The 22775-nt window shown below is 43.8% G+C and overlaps 1 protein-coding gene across 1 annotated transcript; it reads left to right on the top strand.

The window, feature by feature from the left end:
* The first annotated feature begins 5559 nt into the window (after nt 1-5559).
* Nucleotides 5560-6497, top strand: gemin7 (gem (nuclear organelle) associated protein 7). The gene is made up of 2 exons (XM_076143220.1): nt 5560-5615; nt 6050-6497. Exon 2 carries the CDS (start codon nt 6061-6063, stop codon nt 6445-6447), a length of 387 nt encoding a protein of 128 aa, XP_075999335.1. The 5' UTR covers nt 5560-5615; nt 6050-6060; the 3' UTR covers nt 6448-6497.
* Nucleotides 6498-22775: the final 16278 nt, after the last annotated feature.

The following is a 22775-nucleotide window of genomic DNA, read 5'->3' as shown; positions in this document are numbered from 1 at the left end:
AAAATGTGGGGTTTTAAGACATTATCACATTCACCAAGGCAGAATCTATTATCAAACAACTGCATTAGACACTATTATATTGTGCAAGGGGTTTTCTTCACCTTCTGTTAATCACATCGGATTCAAATCACAATAATCAATGGGACATACCAAACATCATGACTGACATAGCTGACAAAGAAGAAGAAGTGTATTCCTTACCTGCACTTGCAAAACTGTGGACAAGAAGCAGATGACACTCTGAGTATGTGTATCTGGATGGATGGTGACTACTATGTAGTTCATATCTAGGCATGTTCAATATTGGCATGTAAGAGTGAGAGAATGGTGAAGGCAGACCTTTTTGCAAGGGGATCCTGGGCCGCTGCTGCTCTTTGACGCAGCAGTTTGAATCTAAAGGTAGCGGCAACGACCTTTCGTCTGCCACACAGCAACACTGAGTTTTTTGGTTATACTGGCCCTTCTCACAACATCGGTGATCCGCTGATTGCCTCACTGACACGTTCTGACCACAACAGATGTGACTTTCTTCATCATAAGCGACTGTGGAAAGTGACAACAGGATAATAAATTAGGCTTTGTATCTGAATAGGATAGAATAGAATAGGTTTTTCAGTTTACATCGACAGTTTGTGGTAACAATTGACATAAGCTGCAATAGGAAGGTATGGTACCATGCAGACACAGGGAGAACAAGCAAACCCCAAACAGAAAGGCTGAGGATCATATGTCATATGTTTTACTCCCGAGCGTCTTCCAGAACATTTTGGCATTCTACAAAGGATAATTAGGGGTTTTCCAGTAGAATTAAACCACATGTGTTGAGCCTTAGATTTTCCACTGACCTTTTCCACAACAGTTTGCCTTTGGCCCGGGTTTGACCAAGATGGTTGAGCCATCGCAGCATATTTCATTGAGGGGATTGTAGGGATGTAATGCACAGCAAGATGACACCTTTTGGCTTAGTACTGCTCTGATTACACCTGTAATGGCAGAAAGCAGTCAGAAGCACATTATACACACCTTGATTGAACAGTTACACCCTCTGAAATCATCATTCTTTGTTTGTGCTTCTAGGAACATCTCCAATACAATAATCCAGCAATAGAGCATAACCACACCCTGATATCAGATTAGAGTGTCAGCATGACTTATTTATTCTTAATAAGGATAACTGGAGTAGAACTAAAGTTTTAAACCATTAGTTGAAGTATTAATGATATCAGCATTTTAATGAAAACAAATGCCTTCATAGAATAAACCTTGTTTTTGTTATTTTGGTTTGTAACATTTGAACCGTAGATCATTGAATCAAAACACTGAATCTTTGGGTCTATTTGCATCCATCCATCCATCATTCAACATGACGGTACTTGTACTATAACAACAACTGTTTTATCAATAACCTTGGGAGCAGACACAGTAGAATCAAAAAATCTGTTTTTGGTCTTGGAGTGGTGCAAACGGGTTTGTTGGAGGGAACAGATGAGCGTGATGAGATCGTTACCTTTTCCATGGACTCCTCGACAACATGTGGCATTCCCAGGGTTGAAAGGTTCCTTGTCGCAACATGCGAGCCCTGCCCCACTATGAAGCCGGTCCTCACACCACACACCCGCCTGGATGTCAAAATCCATACTCTTTTCTCTGAAAGACACAGATCACATCCAACTGTTATCGGGATGTGTATAAAATACTAAAGGAAATACTATACTACAATACTATTATCCCACATTAAGCGCTGGTTACATTTCCTATATTACCGTTTTTGTCCTTTGTGATACTGCCCTCTGATGGACATTGATGTACAGCCATAGAAGTCAAAGTAGGTATAGTATGTATGACATTACTCCTTGTATGGAGGCAGTGGCTCAGTGGGTAGAGCTTCCGCTTGGGAACCGGAGGGTTGCCGGTTCAGACCCCTGCCGAGGCGCCCCTGAGCAAGGCACCGAACCCTCAATTGCTCCCCCCTCTGCGAAGGGTGGTAATGTAATGTAAGTCGCTTTGGATAATGTAATGTAATGTATATAGTAGTAGTAACTGTATCGCCGTATCTATCTCCATCCCCATATGTCTGTCTACCTCTATGTATCTCTATACTTGGTTGTAGTGCGGTGTGGTTCGAGTATCTGTCTCTGTCTGAGCTGTTTCCTCAGCGGTTGTCTCTCTCCCTCTCTCCGATTGACCGTTCAATCACGTTTCCCATGGCTGGAAATAGCCAAGCTGTTTCCTCAGCGGTTGTCTCCCTCTCCCTCTCTCCGATTGACCGTTCGATCACATGTTTCCCATGGCTGGAAATAGCTAAGCTGTTTCCTCAATGGTTGTCTCTCCTCACTCTCTCTCTCACTGACTCACACTCACAGACACACACAAACACCAAGGACCACTCACCCGGAGAGTTGTGTAGAGGCTGCATTAGACTGCGTAGACTCTGTCAACAAAAATAAATTCATGTTAATTCACCTTCTTATTGATGGACAACTTTGGCACGAGGAAAGCTGAATCTGCTGCTGTAATTTTGAGAAGAAGTTCTGCAGAAACCTCCTTTATACTTCACAAGCCATGTAACTGTAATGATGTTACAGATGGCAGCGTTTCATTCAGGGGGGCCAGTGCAGTGAAACTGAGTCATCATCGCCAGCGCCTGACGAATGGATTTTAAATGCAGACATATTTGATAAACAAGGCCCGATGATTGTTAAGACAAGGCCCCATTGTTAAGATAAGGAAGGAAAGAGTATACACACTGTGATTAAAGGATCCACTCTGACTTCAAGTATGAGACAGAACCTGCGGTGTCCGGTCAAGAACGTGGGATATGAACATCAATTGCAAACACCCCCAACATCCTACACTGAAAGAATTCACATGTGACGAGAGACCGATTGATATCTCAAACCTTCCGACATCCACCGCCACATTTTTGGCATCAGTATCTCCATTCCACACAGAAAAGAGAAGGAAGCCTGAAATCTGGTAAACTATTTCAAAGTGAAAGTATCATAGATGGCAGTCAGGACATGTTTCTGCTACACACACATTTTTCATATGGCATAGTTTACTCATCTTGTACAACTCAACGGCTCCTGTGTTGAAAACGACTGAGTAAGTAATATTGCCAATATTGCCAACTCCATAAAAAAAAGCACATGACATCTCTTGACGTCCGTCTCATGGGTCAGGCTCAGAACTCCCAAATCAGCTTCTTCATATCACTGTGCTATGTATCATCGGTCTCTCGTTCTACTTACCGACAGTGGCCTGGTGGCTGTAGATAAGCCATCCTGGAAAAGATAGAGCAGACAATTAATGCAAACTGAAACCGTGAAGTTTTAACAAAAAGTATTCAATCGATGAGCTATAATTCAGCTTCCCATACCTAAACTGAGTACCCAGAGCAGAAACATCTCACAGTCCACCAGGTTAACTTCAATGTCCTTCACAAATGAGTGAGTGCAATGTGGGCAGCTCCTCTTCCACTCCCCTATTCCTACTCCATCCTCCTGCTCTGCTGAGTCATGACCTATAAAACCATACAATAATTAAAGTGGCCACTTGTGGGGGCGGAGGAATTTTGGAACTTTTCCTAAAAGAGACTAAGTATGTTAAACTTTGACATTTATGGATCGCCATGTAAGTTTAAGTATAGTGCATTTATTTATGTATTAATTTAGATTACACCGTCTCTTTCTGAGCATTGACTACCAATATAGGGTGATAGGAAAATAAGTATTTTGCACCGAATGTATTTTTTATGGCTTTGCTTTTGGGTTTCGTCACTATTAAGGACAACTTCAGTGCTGTGTGTTACTTTCGATTGTTTGGAGACTTCTTGGTAAATGTTCTTTACTTGCATCAGGAGCAGTAAGGGGTTCAGTGTCTTGCTCAACAAAACTTCGACAGGCTCTCTTGGAGGAGCCCGGAATCAAACCAAGAACATTCCAATCCCTAGACGACCGTTTGACCATCCTGTGATTCTTCCTGGCTTTGGAAATGGCTTTTTCCTGAAATGGAAATAGAATAGAGTATGATCAAAATCATATAGGCCTGTGACAGTGGGAGTGGGAGTTGACTGCCTGACTGCTGCATCTGACCGTCAGAGTTACATCTTACTGTCCATGCAGTGTGAACGCAATCAGGGTGTTGCAACTCGCCCATAGGCTGCTTTCATGTGACAAGTGGTGCACTGAGCTTGGTGGCCCATTGTTGTGTATTGGGAGCTGAATGGTGATTCCTCAACCACTAGGGTTATCTGCTCTGTGGAAACTACTCTGGAAACCTCCCCCTTTCTCTTTAATCCAGGGGTATCAAAAAAAGGCCCGCGGGTTAGGGTTTGACCCAGAACTGAACAGCAGATGGCCCAAAAATTAAGATAACACACTATATAACTTTTTTTATATCGTAGTTATAGTTGATAAAAGTCTGTGTGTAAAATGTCTGTGAACGGCTTTCCGTTCCTTACAATTTTCTTGAAATTATATTTGCTCTGCCCAGCTTTCCGACAAGCAGTAACCAAATTGCACTTTAAAGTTCATCTCCAGCTTGGTACGTTTCAGTAAATTCATGGCAAAACTGGTCTAAGAACGCTCAGGCTGTTTACAAGAAGGGACAGAGTCGACTCTACTTCCTGAGGAGGCTTCGATCCTTCAATGTCTGTAACACCATGCTGAGTATGTTCTACCAGTCTGTGGTTGCCAGTGCCATCTTCTTCGCGGTCGTGTGCTGGGGCAGTAGGGCGAGGTCAGCTGACGCCAACAGGATCAACAAGATCGTCAGGAAGGCTGGCTCCGTCCTGGGGACTGAACTTGATTCATTGGAGCGTGTGTCGGAGGAGAATGCTGCGCAAACTACGGAGAATCATGAACAATGACTCTCACCCTCTCCACCAGGTGCTGGCCTCATACAAGAGCACCTTCAGTAACAGACTCATTCCCCCCAGGTGTACTACTGAGCGCCATAGGAAATCCTTTCTCCCTGTGGCCATTGGACTCTTTATTAAAGCTACCTCAGGTCGAGGTGGGACGGTGGGGACATAGGGATCTGAGCCCCCCCTCCCAACCTGCTTCACTGTCACCTCATAGTATATTGCACTAAACGTTGCTGTATGTCATATATACACACGTGTATGCTGTTGTAGATTGTCATTACTCATACTCATAATTATAAGAGATATATACATTGTAAGAGATGACTAGGATGATGAGTGAAAATCTCCAGAGAAAACCTTAATGTTTAAGTAAAAAGGGAAGGAATCTCAGGAGACCGAATTGCAAGAGAGAGAAGCAGATGGCAGAGGGATGAAGCTGATGTTCCCCATCCTCTAACTATACTCACACAATCACTGACCAAGAGTGGACAAAGTCTCTCTGAACTAAACCTGGAATGGCTAATCACTCTCCTGCAAAATGTCAAAACATACAGCCTCCTGATACAAAAATTTGTTTAATTTGGAAGTATTTCCTATTTATATATTTTGGGTCATGTTGGGAAAGGCTCACAGAATGTGAGTGTGTGTACTTCACACTCCGGAGCAGCAGGTGGCGGTAATGCATATATAAATTGGCTTTTAGACGCTGAATGGAGCGGACGCAGCCTTCCTGTAGCTGCCTGAGCTGGTGAGTGTGGAAATAAACTAAACGTGATAAATCTCTGCTGACCTTCTGCCACTTTTCTTCCACTTTTATTTTGCGTAACACGTTTACATCAGGGTTAGCGTAGTACCGGCTAACACTAGCTGCCGCCCTGGCTGTTTCGGTGTACTGATTCACCGAGTGCCCGTGCTAACTGGTGACCCTGTCATTTTATTTGGGTCCAGTTCGGCTTCATGTTCATTTTCGGCATCAGAAATTTGATTATGTTTCCTGAAGTGATCTTAAACTTAGATAACTGGACATATTTCTGCATTTAAAACAGTTTGGGACGTTGATGTTGTTTTGCATCAACTGGGACCCACATTTATTGCATTTCCACCAAGGAGGTATTGTGATCCTATTATAGCTCCTTTAATCGATAGTGGTTCTTGTTTTCCCGCCTTATGTTATGGTTGCAGAATGAATCAACATGGCAACACCGGTGCCTGTGCTTCGCCTGCCTAAAGGTCCGGACCCCAATAGCCGCGGATTTGACCCCACGTCACCTCGTTTCATCGCCCTGTGTCGTACCTCCATTCCTTCCTCGGCCGCATCGCAGCACGACGCCGAGCAGCTGCGGGTGGAGCAGCGCGCGCGGTCTGCTCTGAGGGAGAGCTTCGTCCGGTGCCTCCTGTCCATGAACAACAAGAAGGTGCAACTCCACATGCATGAGAAGGTGAAGGTGGAGGCCACGTTTGGGGCGTCGGACATCGACGTGCTTAACTTCCAGGTGTCGGACTTACACACTCCCATCGGGGTGCAGAAAGAAGCTCTTATCAGGTGTCAGGATGTGATTTCATGCACGTTTGACCTGTGAGCACGCGCTGGCCCCGCGTCTCCTTGGCTGTGGGTGAACGAAATCGGCCACTACCACTTTCCAGCACTAGAGGGGGCTGTTTGCCATCGATTGTTGTGGCGTGGGGACGGTGACGCTCACTGTGCTCGTTAGCTTCGTGTAAACTATCAAACCGTTTCCAGTCTTTAGATTAGACAAACAAATCCCTGCACTCTGTTGTTATTATTATTTCAAGTGTTCTTTGAAATAAAAATATATTTGTACTGAAACATTTGTTTTGTATTCGTTTTGGAAAAGGATATAGTTGCATGAAAACACTTTTAGGCTCTTTGTAGCATTTTACAGATGTTATGACACACAGTTGCTGTATATACAATTACAGCAGCTGACTAAGATCATAATAGAATTTGAGTATCATATAGCCACAGAACGCTTGAATGAATATTTTTCCATATACAATACTCTTTTTCTGAAGACCTTCAAAGCCAAATGATGAGAAACATTTTTGACTACTGATGTGTTGCATTTAGCCATGAAGAAGATGCTTGTCCACCTCACTATCTGATCTTGCTTAAATTATCCCAGCATTCTACAGAAGAGGAGAGGTGACATCCAGCGTGGTCACCACTTATTACAGTGTGAAAACCTGCTAACTATCCTTTAATGCTATCCTGCAATGTGAACCAGCGGGATCTTCCGGTTATCATGGATGTTGATGAAGTTAAATCTCATGGCCTATATTTGTTTACAACTTCTTAAGTGCTGCCTTGCTTTATTTATGTTAAAGCAGGATTTCACCCCTCCTGTCCTGTAGAATTTAACCTTATACCAGATGGGCTTTGGATCCCGGCTCCTTTCTGTGTAGAGTGTGGACGTACGTGCACCTCTGCATGTCGCCGCTGCTGACTGACGTCCTGAGAGGATCGGGCGAGCATTAGTGACTTTAGACATTTTGTTAGTCACAGCAATTATACTAACAAATGCAGCCATGAGGGATCACAGCACAGATGTTATTTCTTGAAATGCTTTGTCGTAAATACAACACAAATGAGAAGTATTCATCATTGTTTAGCACCGGGGAGAGGCGGAGGGGGGCTGGGTACTCTTTAATCTCCCTAAAAGGTGTATTTTGCGACTTCCCAATAAGTCATTTCATTTGAGTGCCATTAGGCAGCTGGACTGCGCCTGTGTGTCTTTTTGTACCTGAATTATCTGACCACTCAGTGGAGACAGTCATCAATGAAGCAGTGACTCATCCGCCCCCCTCCCTCATCCAAAATATGACTTAAACCTCGCATGACGTCACCAAGTCTGCGTGATTCAATCAGGAAGCCCTCAAGGACGGACAATGTTAATTTCATAAAGCCAGACACGCTGCTGCTGCGCTCCACTCTCGCCTGGCTTCACACTCTCACCTCTGTGAGGGACGGCGTAGCGCGCCGGCCATTACTGCCACATTTACTGAGGCATAAGTCAATTTGTGAGTTTTACAAGTGATTTGGCTGAGGAGTCAGAGTTGCGCGCTGTCTCAATGTTATCTACTGTTTCTCTTTCCTGGCTGTCTGCTTCTGCCTGATTCCAGTAGGAAAACATTCTTGCCTCTCAGTGTGCATATGTATGTGTGTGTGTGGGTGCATGTGTGTGCAGTACGTCAGCCATGATGGTACTCACCAGCGGCCAACAGGAAGCACATTCCGCTCCTTCCTGTTTGTGGCCGTCTGGCGCTTCCTGTCAAGTGTCTGATAACTTACAAAAATACACGGCCGCAGCCACTCAATCACGCTTTGCCCACGAGCAAAGACGAGGCGGCAGACAAGAAGCGCCGAGCTGCGACCTCAGCCGTGTTTTTACAGGCATTCATGTGGGGATAGTTCTAAAAACAGCTGAGTGACGACCCACTCCTCATTTCCACAGAGGAAGCATCAACGGCAACTGGCACGAATCCAATAGAATGATCCAAAATCTGGGAATTATAAAAATTACGAATAAAGAAAATGCGCTGTGATTGCAATCCTGAAAGGTTTTGCCAAATGTTGAAGACATGCCTGACAGAATGAAGCCTGAAAAATGTCTGAATGGTTTCTGTGAATGAAGAAGTTACTATCAGTTTGAGTGACAGCTAAAGCTCAAATCCTTTGAAGCTTTTTATAAGCAACAGGTGCAGCCAATTAAGCAGAGACACAGAGCTGAGTCACTCTGAAAGCACAACATGTCTGAATGGCACATGATAGATATACCTAAATAATTTTCTCATCTTAAAAGTAACATTGCTGCAGATGAGGAAATTCCAGGACCTTTTTGTCACTTAAAGGCAGAAAGAGCCAAAACTACACAGATTCAACAGATGACACATTCGAAAAGAGGACACAAATCCCCACGTTTTTATGTATGTATTGTTTTTGTGTCAAATTTCTGGAAGTTATGAAGAGTTGAATTTACAGTGACAAGACAGCGGGGCTTTGTGCTGTGATGTGAACAACTAATTAAAGCCTCAAAGCCAGTTTGTGGTGTGGCACCGAAACGGCTTTGTACAACTGCATAAAACCGCACTGCCACAAGGGAAAAGCATTTCCCGGTTACCAGTGTTGAACGTGCATCTTGGCAGTGTTCTTTTGTAAACAATGATGCATTTCCATCAGTTTTCACCTGCTTTTCCAGGTCCATGTCCACAGAGAAGCCTTCACTCACACCTACATAAAGCATCAGCCCAAATACCTTTCAGTTAAGCCGCTTTTATGAGACACACAGTTTTCACTCATTTACATATAAAAAGAGACACTAATCCTAAGTAAATATGGCCTAAAGAATTAAGTAGGGTGTTGTTGAGGAAGCCAGGCGGGCAGAACCCGGAGGAATGGCTGAGTCACAGTCGGTCCCCAGGATTGTTTGGGAATTGCCACTGGAGGGAAGGTTGGAGGAGCTCCAGCGATTGTGCGCGCCTGGCGCTGCATGGCAGCTCCCACTTCCCTCTTTCAAGTGGCCGAGGAGATAAAGAAGCGGGTGGGGGGATGGAACCCAATGTGAGCGACAGCTTGGGCACCTGAGCCTGAACAGCCCTTTTTAAATTTAGTATGGATTTCAATGAATTTATCATCTTGAATCTTTGACTCCTCAAGAGGATTGAGCCAATTAAAACTCCATCCAATGTTACTTAAACTTTACATCCCTGGTTTATACTCCATTTCAAACTTATTATGATCTTCACACAATTTTGGAAAAACTAAATACTTTTCGGTTCAACTCCGCAGCCAATTCTGACTAATCACAAAACAGTTTAAAAGCTTGCATGCAAATGTTACTGTGTAAACAAAAAACAATGATTGTTTGTGGGCATTATCTCGAGAATTGGAACAAAGCAAACCCCAAAGCAGCCCAAGACTTAAAGCACCTCTGCATGCATTTCCTCAGTATCGAACCCATCCAACACAGTATACACTATACTCACATTTTGCCTTGAAGTGATAGTCAAGTCAAATTTATTTCTTTAGCTCAATATCACATACAATGTCTCAAAGGGCTTTACAGGCCCATAACACCAGGGGCAACGATGGACATGTTAGGGGGGAAAAGGGGTGCATGGGTGAAGTCTAGACAGGAAGACACGCAATGAGGTGGGAGGAGAAGGGAAGCTCTCATTAGCCCAAGATTAAAGTTATCTTCATTTATGTACAAGTCTGTAAAGCCCATCATGGTCCACTCCCTTTCCCACAGGACCAAACACAGGAAGATGCTGCTAATGAGTGTCTGCGATGCTGATCGCCCGCTGACATCCGCGCTGATTGGACAGAACGCCATCAGTCACCAATGCTCCTGACCAATCAGGCATGGCAGCGTTGTTCTCTTGAGATGTTAGACTGAGTCTCAGTCGGCAGCCTAATTTAGATCCACTATGCTTATAAACACAATAAATAAATAGAATCTGGGTGCTTCAGCTTTAATGGAATTTACTCCATTACTTATCCAGCAGATGGCAACAAATGCAGACGGGTGCTGTAGCATCCAGCGCGTGGGGTCATTGGTTGACTTTCATTCGTATAGCATTGTCAGTCTTGTGTTCTACTACAGTAGCTGAGGATAATTATGGGTGTGTTCCATCAAGCCAATTTATAAAAGAATAATTCCTCATCCAAGCAAGCAAAACTACGCTTTGTTAGCACATAGCATGAACGGAACAGGCCGATTTTCGGGAACGACACATCTGGGTAGCAGGGGAAGATGGATGGAGGGTTCATTTGTTGCACCCTGTTGGTGTTTCCAAGTGCAACAATCCAATTTCTGCAGGGGCACTGTGAGTATTTCATCTGTCATGACAGGCAGGGAGTCAGGCTGAGTGCGAACCACATCAGAGCAATGATTTACTACAAGCTGGCAGGAGTTTGAGACATTGAAACAGTTCCTGCTTCTCTTGTCAAACATGATTTGAATCGCAGCTTACACAGAAGCCGAAGAACTCCTGGTCAGGCGGCCGTGGAAGCCGTTTCCATTTCAGTGCAACAATCCTTTAATTAGACAAAAATAGGAAGTAGCCAATGCGGTATTTAAGAAGTGGTTTCCCGTCGGACTTTGCTCCGGGCTCAGGCCCAGTCCTGACTTGTGCGGTGTGTGCCCACTCCGAAAAAGGATCATATTATTATTATCTGCTTTTTATGTGGGAGAACATATGGTACCTCTCCAGCCAGCCGAAAAATTCTGGCCTTAAATGACTACGCTGAGAGATGTTTTTCTAGTGTTTGTGGGGGAGTTTGGCTGCATGGTGGTGTTTGTAGAGGGGAAGCGGCCCTGGCAGAGGGGGTGGTTGTCTGGTCTGGAGGTATTTAATCAGAAGGAATATCGCATATTTGAGAAAGTTCATCTTCCTGTGGTCATTAAGTGAGTCTGTGGGACAAACTTAAGGTGCTTCCCATAGGCATGCAGGGTAGGATGGTGAGCAGCCTCCCTCGTCCTGTCTCGCCTCTCCCACTCAATCTCTCTCCTCGGTTTATACTCACCTTCATCTTCATCACCTCCAGGTGTTATCCCCTCTTTGCCTCACACCCCTGCACCACCTTCTCCAACTTCCGCTCCTCTTTCTTCAGTGTCTTCCACATCATCAAAACTGCATTTCCACAATGCGTTTAGGGGCCAAACTAATTGCTCATAATTTAACTTAGACACGCACTGCTGCCCAACCCAACCCCTTGCATCTTCAAACAGCAATCTCAATCTCAGCCTAACTCCAGACCTCCCTTCCTCTCCTCCTCTCCCTCTTTCATTCTTTCCCCAAGAGACTTGATTTACTTGTGTCAGGGACAAGGACATCTGCCTATTAGCAAGTGCCACTGACGTAGACATCGCCATCCCCTCCTCCTTATTATCCTCCTTCCTCATCCGCCTTCTCCCGCTCCTCCTCCTTCTGCCTCACTCAAATTGGGGTCACCAACCCTTCATTGTGTAGGCTGGTGAATCATCAGTGGGACTCTGGATGCTGCCCGCCCAGGATACTTCCATCCTCCTTCCCAAATTACCAGGGTAACCCGACATTGTCTGCTCTCTACTGTCACATCACTCTGTCGCGCAAAAAAAGGGATAAAAAACAGAGAGAGAGAGAGAGATGGAATATGAATGAGGGATGTGGTGCAGAAAGGAGAAATGCTGGGGCAAGTGAGGGTTCAGATTCCAAGAGGTGTAGTACAGCGCTTGCCATCGTCTTCTTTATCAAACACTCATCGTTGTGTAATGGTGAAGTGATTGAACTCTGAGCCTTAATGGAGTCAAACCTCTGCTTTGAGAAGGTGTTCAAAAGCTCTAACTCAGTGACCTTTGCACTCCTACGCAGGCCGCTGGTGTGAGGCCCAGACAGATCCTCACTGGGCATCGCAATAGTTTTAATTATCAACTGTATCAAGGATACACAACGAAAGTGCTACAGTCTGAAGGAGCATTAACCTAAAACACATTTTTAACTGTGTGTTTGGGGAAACTCGACACACAAAGGACTCAAACACTGGATTCACTGCCATGATGTGAGGCGAAGAGTTACACGATGGAGCCAGGCTGCTGAGAGTAATAACTCATCATGGAAATATTTAAATAAAAATAAGAAAAAGTCCCCTGGTCCGTGCCCGACTCCTTCACCAAGTTACACCGAAATAGTTTCAGGACATTTTTGTGTAATTCTTCCAGCAAACTTATAACATCTGTGGTAAAGGCAGCAAACTCTTACACAGGCCAGAAAACTACTTTATTCAGCTAATATTGAAGTTTAAAAAATGTGGAAAAGTGTTCAGAATCTGAAGCCCAGTGGGGTTGAGTGTGTGTGCGTGTGTGTGTGTGTGTGTGTGTGTGTATGTGTGTGTGTGTGTGCTGTTCTGTGTGCTGGTAGGGCTAAAGGGTCGACTCTGGCTCAATCCAACAGCGCGTCTGCTCGGCCGCAGCTTATTTGCTGATGCTATCAGGGAGAAGGAATCTGGGTAAACATTGGAGACAGATAACAGGGAGAGAACATCTTCCTCCACCCCTCACCCTCTCTGCTCTTCACCACTGACTGGAGGTGACCCCCACATCTGAAACCTTACAGCAGGCTGCAACCAAATTTCCCTCTGCCCTCCATCTACTGTATGTCACACCTTCCAGTGCAGAATCTTCATTTCTACTAACATCTCTCTGTCCCTCTCTCTCTGGCTCTCTTTGTCCTCATCCTGTTCGTTCTCTCGCTCCGTGCCAGGGAATGTAAGACTTGAGTGCCCTTTTCCTGTTGTAAACCTGCCAGATCTCCGTCCTCAGGCTCCGCCATGTTCTCCTTGCCGCAAGTAACAACGGACACAGCTGTCCTGCCTGGATAGGTGGCCGCATCCTGCCAAAGATAGTAACCTGGATGAATGACTCCATCACTCACACACATACCTTCATTCAGTTTGACAACCAAAACATCACACTCTTTTTTTCACATTCTGTTCTTTCCCCTTTGTAAACAAACAGAGAATCTAGACATGTCTGTGACCCTGAGTAAGACTTCCGGCCAAAGCTCGTACAGTCTGGAGGTTTACTGAGGTGTCTGGGCTGCGTGCCGTGACGCTGCAGGCCACACCTGGACACATCTGGAGCGAGGAGGGAGGGTAGCTCGGCTCTGACCCCAGCACATCTGGAGCTCACGTGGCAAAAGGAAACACATAAATAACACGCAGACAGGCACAAACACAGAGGACGTGGCGATTTAAACGCATACGAGAAGTGGTGACACGGGTGAAGAAAGGCGCGCGTTAAAATGTACAGTTTGTTAAAGTGCATCCACACACATGCACACACATACACACGCGCAGCTGGTTGTTTTATGTATGAGAGGAAAGCTGTGTTTTATCACGCTGTCCCAGAGAGAAATATGATCAGGCGCTGCAGCTGTTTGAGTTTGTAGTTTAACCTCCCCGAAGAGGCAAACGGTGCCGGACAAGACATCGGCGATATGAAAAGGAAGGGTTGGCGTTTCCCTCAGGGGTCATCCCATAGATACGATGTCATCTGTGTTCCGAAGGCTACAGGGGAGCCAAGTTCCAGGTACAAGACAACAGAGTATCAGGGTATTTATCTGCATCTAATTGTCAATTTAACCCGTACTGTGTAACGCTCTCTTTATATTTCAGAGTAATGTGCACGTGTGACTGGTTAGGATGTAAACAAACCGTTAAAACCTGAGAATACGAAAAAAGTTGAGTGTTAAGGCCTGAGATGTGGACGAATATGGAGCAATTATTTGAAAAAGAGTCAAATAATCCACAACATATGGAGTGCAATGAGGTTGTTTTCATTGGATGAGAAGGGTTGAACGATCCCTCAACAAGATTTAGACTTTCTGTTGTGATTTGATCCTGTAGCGATATAGGCGCATATAGAAAGCATCATGGGAGCGTCCTCCATCGTGTCTCTTACTTCATGTTTACTTTGCTATGTCCCTCCACCACATCCTGTTCCTTTGACTCCATTATTGTTTCTCCATCGCTGTGCCATCATTTTTCCTCGGAAGGAGAGATTCTTCTTCTTCATATAGACACTACATTCCTTTCGTTGGCCTCGTGTTGCTACAAAGCCACCTGCTGATTATGAAATCCAGCACCTTCTCCTCTCCACCTCCACCCCTCCTTTTCTTCTCCCTTGACCCCCGCCCCCCTGCATTCCTAACCTTCTTTGACCTTTTGTTGACCTGCACTTTCTTTCCAGTTTCGTGGTCTGTGTTTCATTCCATAGCTTGTCCACCATCTTGACTCAGGCCTTCTGGCATCCACAAATCTCTCCCATCCACCCGCATCCTACTGTAAACTGTTTACATGCAGCGCAGTACGTTGCCTTGACAACAGGCCAGGCAGCGGGGGGGTGGGCTGCAGGTGTTCCTGTTTGGGTTTGATGGCCTTCAGCTTTTCTTATTTTTAGTCTCATGGAGGACTTGATGCTTGTGGCTTGTGTGGGTCCCAGCCGTGTTTATTTATTTACTCGCAGTGGCCAATCGCACGGCCAGCTTTGTGTCAACACACAGGGCCCCGCTTCCTGTTAATACTGACCACACACATACACAAACGTATGCACACACAGACGCGTAATGCACTGTATGTGCTGTTACTGCGGCCAGACAAAGACACATTATCTTCATGTGCGCTTATATCTTTGCTCATAAAGGAAGAATGAGGCATCCAAACTGTCGTACTCACCCACAAACATCCTCTCCTCGTCCCTGCTTGCATGTAAAATCTGGCTTTTTTTATAGTTTGTCTTCTCGGCAATCCGACCGCAGCTGAAGTCCTGGCAGAGGAAGAATGAAAACGCAGCTGATCCACAGATATGATGAAGTGCACAGGAATGACCTGCTTTCCATCGTCTGGACACACTCTTTTATCCGCTCCACCATATATGTGATAACGCTGCAAAGATCCCAAGCAGATTGACACATTTGATGACTATAGTGGTGGACATGTTTGCAGGCTCAGAGCGGAGTCGGGTTATCAGGTGAGACAGGTGATTTTACACTGCCAGGCGGATCCCAAATCATTCTGATTGAAAATAGTCAAATCTGATATAATGATGCTTATGTAAGCACACAGATCAGATGTTTCATTTCACCGGTGGTCCACAACTCTGCATTCACTGTTATTTACCTACGGCTCAGTGATCATTTTAATTTATTTGAACACGCTGCAGCCACCTGGGTGAGTAAATCCTCGTTTATCATCATTTCATGGGATGCCTTATTGGCCTTTGTACTCAGTCTTGTCCTGCAGGGGGCAGTAGTGTTAATTGGTCTGCCCAAAAAGTCTCCAAGCTTTCATCTCATCACTTCACACATTTCATACAATATTTTTGGAAAATGGACATTGACGTGGAAAAACCTTTATTTATCTATTTATTCATCTTTCCTGCACCATTGAATAAATAAATTATTGCTTTGGCTTGATCACAATGGCTTCTGGGAAATGCGAGGCCGCTAAGGATATGCCGACTGTGTCCTCCAAATTCTTCTGACTATGACGTAAAGTGGTCTTCAAATGACACCTTCAAAGGTTCAGTCTCTCTCCCTCTCCTGGCAGCCATTTGCTTCCGTCCCCTTTGTTTCTTTTTGATACTCTATTTGATTTAGTAAATAAATAAACATGTACTCCGTCCTCAGTTTAACATTTTATATTGTGTCAAAACTTCAGCGAAACTGACCGATGTAAAAAAAAATCACATCATAGCCATTCAGTTGATTAATCAGTTATATTATATGGAAAATTTCAATCTGATCACTCTCACATTCTAGTTTTGTCCTCTGTTGCGTTTTGTCTCTTCATCCTGTGATTAATTTTAGTGCTACTTCCTAATGACACTTTACTCCTCACTATTGGCTGCCCACCACCCATGTTGTTTTAATCTTGGTCAAACAAAGAGAAGACCAAGCAGCATTTATCAGCTGTAACAAAAATAACCTGCTGGAAAATTTCAAACATTTTGCCAAATCTGCTTTATTTGGTCCATGACCTGCAGCATCATGTTTGGACAGCTGGAAATAATAGAAACGCTAGCAAATGACACACTGCTAACCAGCGAATGTGGTTTACTGCACAGGAACTGAGGAGACTGAAATTATAAACGTTACACGCTAATTAAACTTTTTTCTGTGGTGACTTTGCTCTACCTAGAGTAACGGAGCATCAACCTTCTCTGCCGAGGAAAACCTTGAGTGACTTGTCCTCCAATGTTCATTCTCAACATGTGTTTTCTGTAGAATTCTACCATATTTAGAACAGAAACATACAGCGGTTGCTTGAAGTATTATTTTAAGAGCTGGTGCGCGTTTCAGCTCTGACTTCGTACTGACCTCAGCTCGAACTGGATAGACACCGTACCAATTCAACCCTGATTTGAACCCAGTGTTGTTGTATATGACTGATGTGAAAATTGCAATGAATTTCAGTGTGAGGAGGTCTCCAGGTCTGATAAGCTGCCTGAATGTTCAACAGCCTGATGGGTAAGCAATTGTTTTCGTTTCTGGTGCATCTGAGATGTTGGTTGGTCAGTTAACCTTTCTTAATTGGAGCTCAGATATTATAAATCATATATTGAGAGTATACTTGACGTGCACTCATTACATGCACACAAGTATATATACTGTGTGTGTGTGTGTGCGTGTGTGTGTGTGTGTGTGTGTTCTCCCTGGCAGTGGCTCTGTTTACAATGTGTGAATGAAAGGCTGCCCACAATATTGTAACTCCACTCGTCCTTCAGCAGGATAATGAATGCGAACAAGCTCTCTCTCTCTCTCTCTTTCAAAATGACCTTGCCTTTAGCATTTACAAACGTGATGTCACTGAAATGTTGTGAAGAGTGTGTGTGTGTGTGTGTGTCTGTGTGTGTGTGTGTGTGTGTGTGTGTGTGTGTGTGTGTGTTTGTGTGTGTGTGTGTGTACTTGCTGCTCAGTGGTAACAATGTGTGTTTGATTAGTTTTTCTATTGATATGATTTGATCATCAGATGTTTATTGACCTTTGTTTTGACCTCTAAAGTAGTTGTGTAAATAACAACAGTTTACCTGTGCTGTCATCATCTCATCATCATCCTTACTTCTATTGTTTGTGAGAAGTTCTGCTGTCGGATTCAATGTATTAAATTAAATTCAATCAAATATAAACCCATAATTGCTGGGATTGCTTCCGGTCATCACACTTCTTGTTTCATTCTATAGGTTTTTTTGACACTCAACTATTTCTGCATACTTCAACCTACAGACACCATTCAAACATTAAATGTTCAGATGATGTGTGTACAGTGACTTTTGGTGTTCATTTCTTTCATAATTTCAGAAATATCCAGCTGAAAAATTTCCAATCAAACCTATCAAAATTTTCAAAATGTTTAAAATCTCTCAAATTTTCATCTAGCATTTTATGCCTTCAGGCCCTTTTTACTCCTTCATACTTAGGTGTAAATTGCATGTGGAGGATAGATGAAGCTGATTGGCTGAGAGCCTCTCACTCTAACGTCAGCTGCTAGCTGCATAGAAAGCAATCTAGCCCAATGTAAAATGTTTAGCTGAGAAAAGTATTTGAGTTCTTTTTCAACTTGATGAAAACTTGACCCTATGTTCAGGAAGGCCTCCTTCTTCTCACAGTTCAACCCGTTTTCAGATAGGACTTACGGTTTATGCATGGGAGCCAGATGTTCATCTTGTGGTTATCAGGCATCTTCTGCCTTCAGACTCAGCTCTGGGTGTCGGTGGCTTAATTGGCTGCACCTGTTGGTTATTAACTAATCAGTTCTTCACACAATGAGGTCGTGGTGCAAAGGTAGCGAGTCTTCCTCCCGATCAGGAGGTTGCCTGTTCAAATCACGTCAAGATCAAAGTTTTAGTGAATTTCTCCTTTGTGGGACAGATAAAGGATTATCTTTTCTTATCTATCTTATCTTGACAGGTTCTTCAGCTGTCATTCAAACTGCTTGCGCTTGTCTTCATTGTTTCAGGTTCATTGTTTGTTTAGACATTCATACATCAATTTTTCAGGTACTTCTTCAGCACATTTTCTTCACGACATGCATTTCTAGTTAGTTATATAATCAATTTTAAAAAGCTAGAAGAAATCACAAGCAATCAAGTTGTATTGAAAATAAATTATTTAGAAAATAAATAAATAAATAAGACAAAAAATTAGTTAAAATAAGTTTAATGTGTGGGGTCAGTGTGTGGTCAGTATTTAATTAAATTTAAATTTAATTAAAAGATAAAGTAAATATAAAGGGAAACAAGAATAAATTGTAGTAAACTGTGAGAAACAATTGAGTGTGACGAAAAGGCACAAGGTGAAACAAACACATACACATACACACACACACTCACACACACACACACACTGTACATGCACCCTGCATCCTCCCTCTCCATAACAGTGACCTCAGTAGGATGGAATGGCGTCTTATCGCTGCGAAGGCGCTCTGTGGAATTCCTCGCCGGTGAAATGTGAATCGCCAGGCCCTGTTTGTATGACTGCCCGTCTGCGTCTGTGTGTAGTCTGTTGCCGTGTGTGTCTGTGTCTGTGTGGGTCCCTCCATGCAGGGTGTGTGGTCCTTAGTTGGACTGAATGAAATTTTCGGCGCTGTGTCCTCTCTCTGATGTCCGATTGTCCTTCCCAGCACCAAACACTCACAAATCATCCTCTTCGCTCCTTTCTTGCAGTGTCATTCCCTCCTGACTCAGTGTCTAAAACAGTGATGAGCGTCTCTGTGTTCAAACCAACTAAACAAGATTATTCATCATGTTCCGTCGGTTCTTACGTAATCGTTTATTGCTAATTGCTTCAGTTCACAGAATTAGAAGAATAGAGTTAGAGAATAGAGAACTGTTAAATTTTCAAATAGCTGGTCGGAAGTATGCAGAAGATTTTAGCCGTTTGCATTTTCCGTGTTGTTACCGACGAGGACGACCAACTTACATGTTTTTGTGCCTTATGGAATCTTTAAAATAAGCAAGATGGAAACAATCCTGAAGAGAAACCAGAGCTCTGAACTGAGCGACACCATCACAAGCAAACAGTCGACACTACAGGTGGCATCTGCTTTGAAGTAGACAGCATTTTTGTGTACAAATCATTTACTGAACCCAAACAAGTGTCACAGTGGGTAAAATAAGGAACATCAAATGAGTTTGATGTGTTTAAATGTAATCTAAAACAGGTTCAGAGGCATCAGGAGTTTGGTTTCACTTTGTGAGAATCTAGCAAGGAAAGTGCTGTAACGACATCACACATACACGATGAAAGGCAGACGTGCCATCATTACAAATACAGAGGAGCATGTGCCGGCCATTTGTGTTTGTCATTCCGCCTCCTCCCCGGCGAGGCAGCGAGCGCATCGATCACGTTAAGTGTGTGAACATCATTTCTCTCATGACTCACTCTGTGACGTGCTCCTCGCCACAAAATCAGATTTTGGAAAAGTACTGAGGACGTTGGTTTGTTTCTGGAACGTCTGTGACCAGACGGTTAACTTCACTTTGACGTCACGGATCATTAGGCAACATTGGAACACAGTCTAACTTAACACAGTTTCTTCTTCAACAGTTAACCTGCTAATTAAGAGAAAAGTGCGATTATCACTACAATCATCGAACACATCTGTGGCGTCATCTAGGGTAAAAACGCCTTTACCTGCTACTTATCACGTTGCCCTCTCAACCTAACATGACACTTTGTTTCCATTCAACTGAAACTCTCTCCGACTTGGCTGCACTTTAGATGTTTTTCCACCTAGAGGAATTGAATAATGATTTAATAAAGCAGAAGGTATAAACTGTTCCATGTAATGTTATGGATAAGGTCGATACTTTGTGATCATCAACATGTTTGATTTATGAAAAGAAAACATTTGTCTTCCCTTGTTGAACTCGTTTTTTTGGCACCAGTCCAACATTTACTTACTTCAAATGTCAGAAATCATTTATCACATTGAGCGCCACAATGCAGTTATTACAGTGGTGTGTATGCTGGGATTATCACACACATTCATTAGTGATTTACTGACAGTTCACCAGAAGATGAAATATTGCTTTAATCATGTTTTCAGTCGGGATGTAAACATGCCCCTTAAAATGTTTTATGTGTTTACCCGATGAGAAAATGTCCAACTCATAATACAAAAAAACACGCAAACAGTTTCATCACTCGCCATCGACTCGACTACAGAAGTTTTTGCTTCACAGCGGCAACAACAACATGGCTGTCACCACCGCAGATGATTTTAGCAGATAGATGCCGATGGACACGGCTTGTAGTAACGCCAATGGCAGCTGGAGATGCATGATGAGTCCGATAAAGAGCACAGTAATCACAGTAAACGTGTCAGAAAAGGTTGTAAAATGATCCCACACACACACACCAACATGACAACGCCAACAAAAGTCCTGGCTGGGTTGGTTGAACACTGATTTACCCTGGAGTGACAGTCAGCTCCATGGAGTGTAAAGTGGTGTTGAGCTCAGCACAGATAAGCTGTTTGCTAAGCCATTTATTGGAAGGATAAGGAGAATCATAAATTCCAGTATTATCTCCCATTATCACACTCATACACAGCTGTGAGTGCTATTGCTACGAGGCCACGCTATATATTACTGTCCGCTTTTACTGCATTTACTCCCACTGAATGACTGATGGCCGGGTTGATCAGTAAATAATGAAACGCCATGTGACGGCTCGAGCAAGTAGAAAAGGGGAAAAGCAGACAGCAGGTAGTTTTATCAAGACGAATCCTGAAATCCTAGAGAAGTTCTCGCTCTCTGGTGTCCACTGAGCAGAGGCACGGAGGTGGGAAAGCTGGGCTGCAGGGCGGATGAATGGCCTGCTCAGAGGGCGGTGAGGTATTACTTTAAAAGTCTCTCCACCCCCGTCGGAAGTCAGCGGGACAGAAGGCCGACGGCTTTTCCAGAGGATGGGAAACCTGGAGGCTGGAATGGCTGCTCATTTGGAGAAGCGACCACAGCCAGGAGTCTCTGTGCTTAAGTGTCTATCAGTGTTTCAGACATTTACAACTTTATTTACACTTTAACCATGTTGTTACCATGAGTTGGTACTGTTGCCTAGGACGTATGGATCATAAAGGAGGAGCAGATCACTTTCCCACTGCCCTCCACTGGAGGAACCTTACACAGAAATAGAGCTTCACAGAGAGGCAGAGCAGTAAACAGAGGTGGAGGTCTGCTCTGCTCTCAACCAGGCTGTTAGAAACCAACACTAATTCACCAATAAAGGTCACATTTAAGCAAACACTGACATGAAAGCACAAAACACCTAAAGGAAAATTTTCGTAACAACACATTTGAGGTGAAGTTGGAATCCAAATACAATACAAATACTTAGGTTGTAGTAGTGTGTGGGAGTGGGTGTGTCTCCCCACATTGTTCCTGATCCACCTCGGCCAATCAGACACCTTAATGACGCTCCCCCGCATCCCACATGAGCCTGCCGCTATAGAACCAGCCAGGTACGGTAAGGTCAAGTAAATATCAATTCTATAAAAGCTTTTGAGAGCAAGCGTCACAAAGGGCAGCACAGGAGACAAATCTTGGACAGTGATCAAAGTCAACACACAATCAAACATTGAAAAGACAAAAGAAGCAACAATGAAAGGCAGCGTTTCCGCTCCTGTTCTATATATTTCTTTACATAAAAGCACAAAAGCAGTGTTGCGATCTTCTGCGCCTTCATGCGTACACAGACATGTTTTGGTCACTGGCATTGGCGAGACTTATTCACATAATGTCACTCGATGGAAACACTGACGATTCACCTTTGACGTCTTTGGCGACTTTTTTTTAAGAATTTGCACGTGTTGCCAAACCTGGCAGTGGAAAACCCAGGGAGTGAGGTCAGAACAAGGGGGGAGATGTTAATGAGATGAGATGTTTGAAGCAGCTGTAGATGGTGAGGCAGGTGAACGCAGAAGGGCCCACATCTCAAACTCAACATCTGGTTGAAATCGGCCATATGTTGTGCTTCTGCTCAGAGAGGGAGACATGGGATTGACGTCTTATTCAACCAATCGTGTGCCCGGTGACATGAATGTGTCTCTAGGTCCTTACATGAGGGCTTTCTGTGGAAGCCATGGTGGTGTTCTCCTGAGGTAATGTCCATGAGATCTGGAGAACGTTTCCCAGCATGTAGACAAAGTTGTTGTAACCAACGACTAATAATCACTGCTCACCATGTTGATCAACACATCACATCTTTGTCATGCCTCACAACAGAAAACATACATGAGCTGCCATCTGTGATGACTAATTACCTTTCTCTGGAAATTGACTTTTGTTTTTACACTAAAAATGTAAAATAAATAAAAAATAATAAGGCAGTAATGACAAAAAAGTAT

The sequence above is a fragment of the Genypterus blacodes genome, unplaced genomic scaffold (assembly GCF_046128005.1).
Source record: "Genypterus blacodes isolate CSIRO-AG114 ecotype Tasmania unplaced genomic scaffold, CSIRO-AGI_Gbla_v1 ptg000003l_1, whole genome shotgun sequence".
Lineage (NCBI taxonomy): Eukaryota > Metazoa > Chordata > Actinopteri > Ophidiiformes > Ophidiidae > Genypterus > Genypterus blacodes.
Note: the sequence above shows the minus strand (reverse complement) of the source record. Positions and strands in the feature narration are given on the sequence as shown.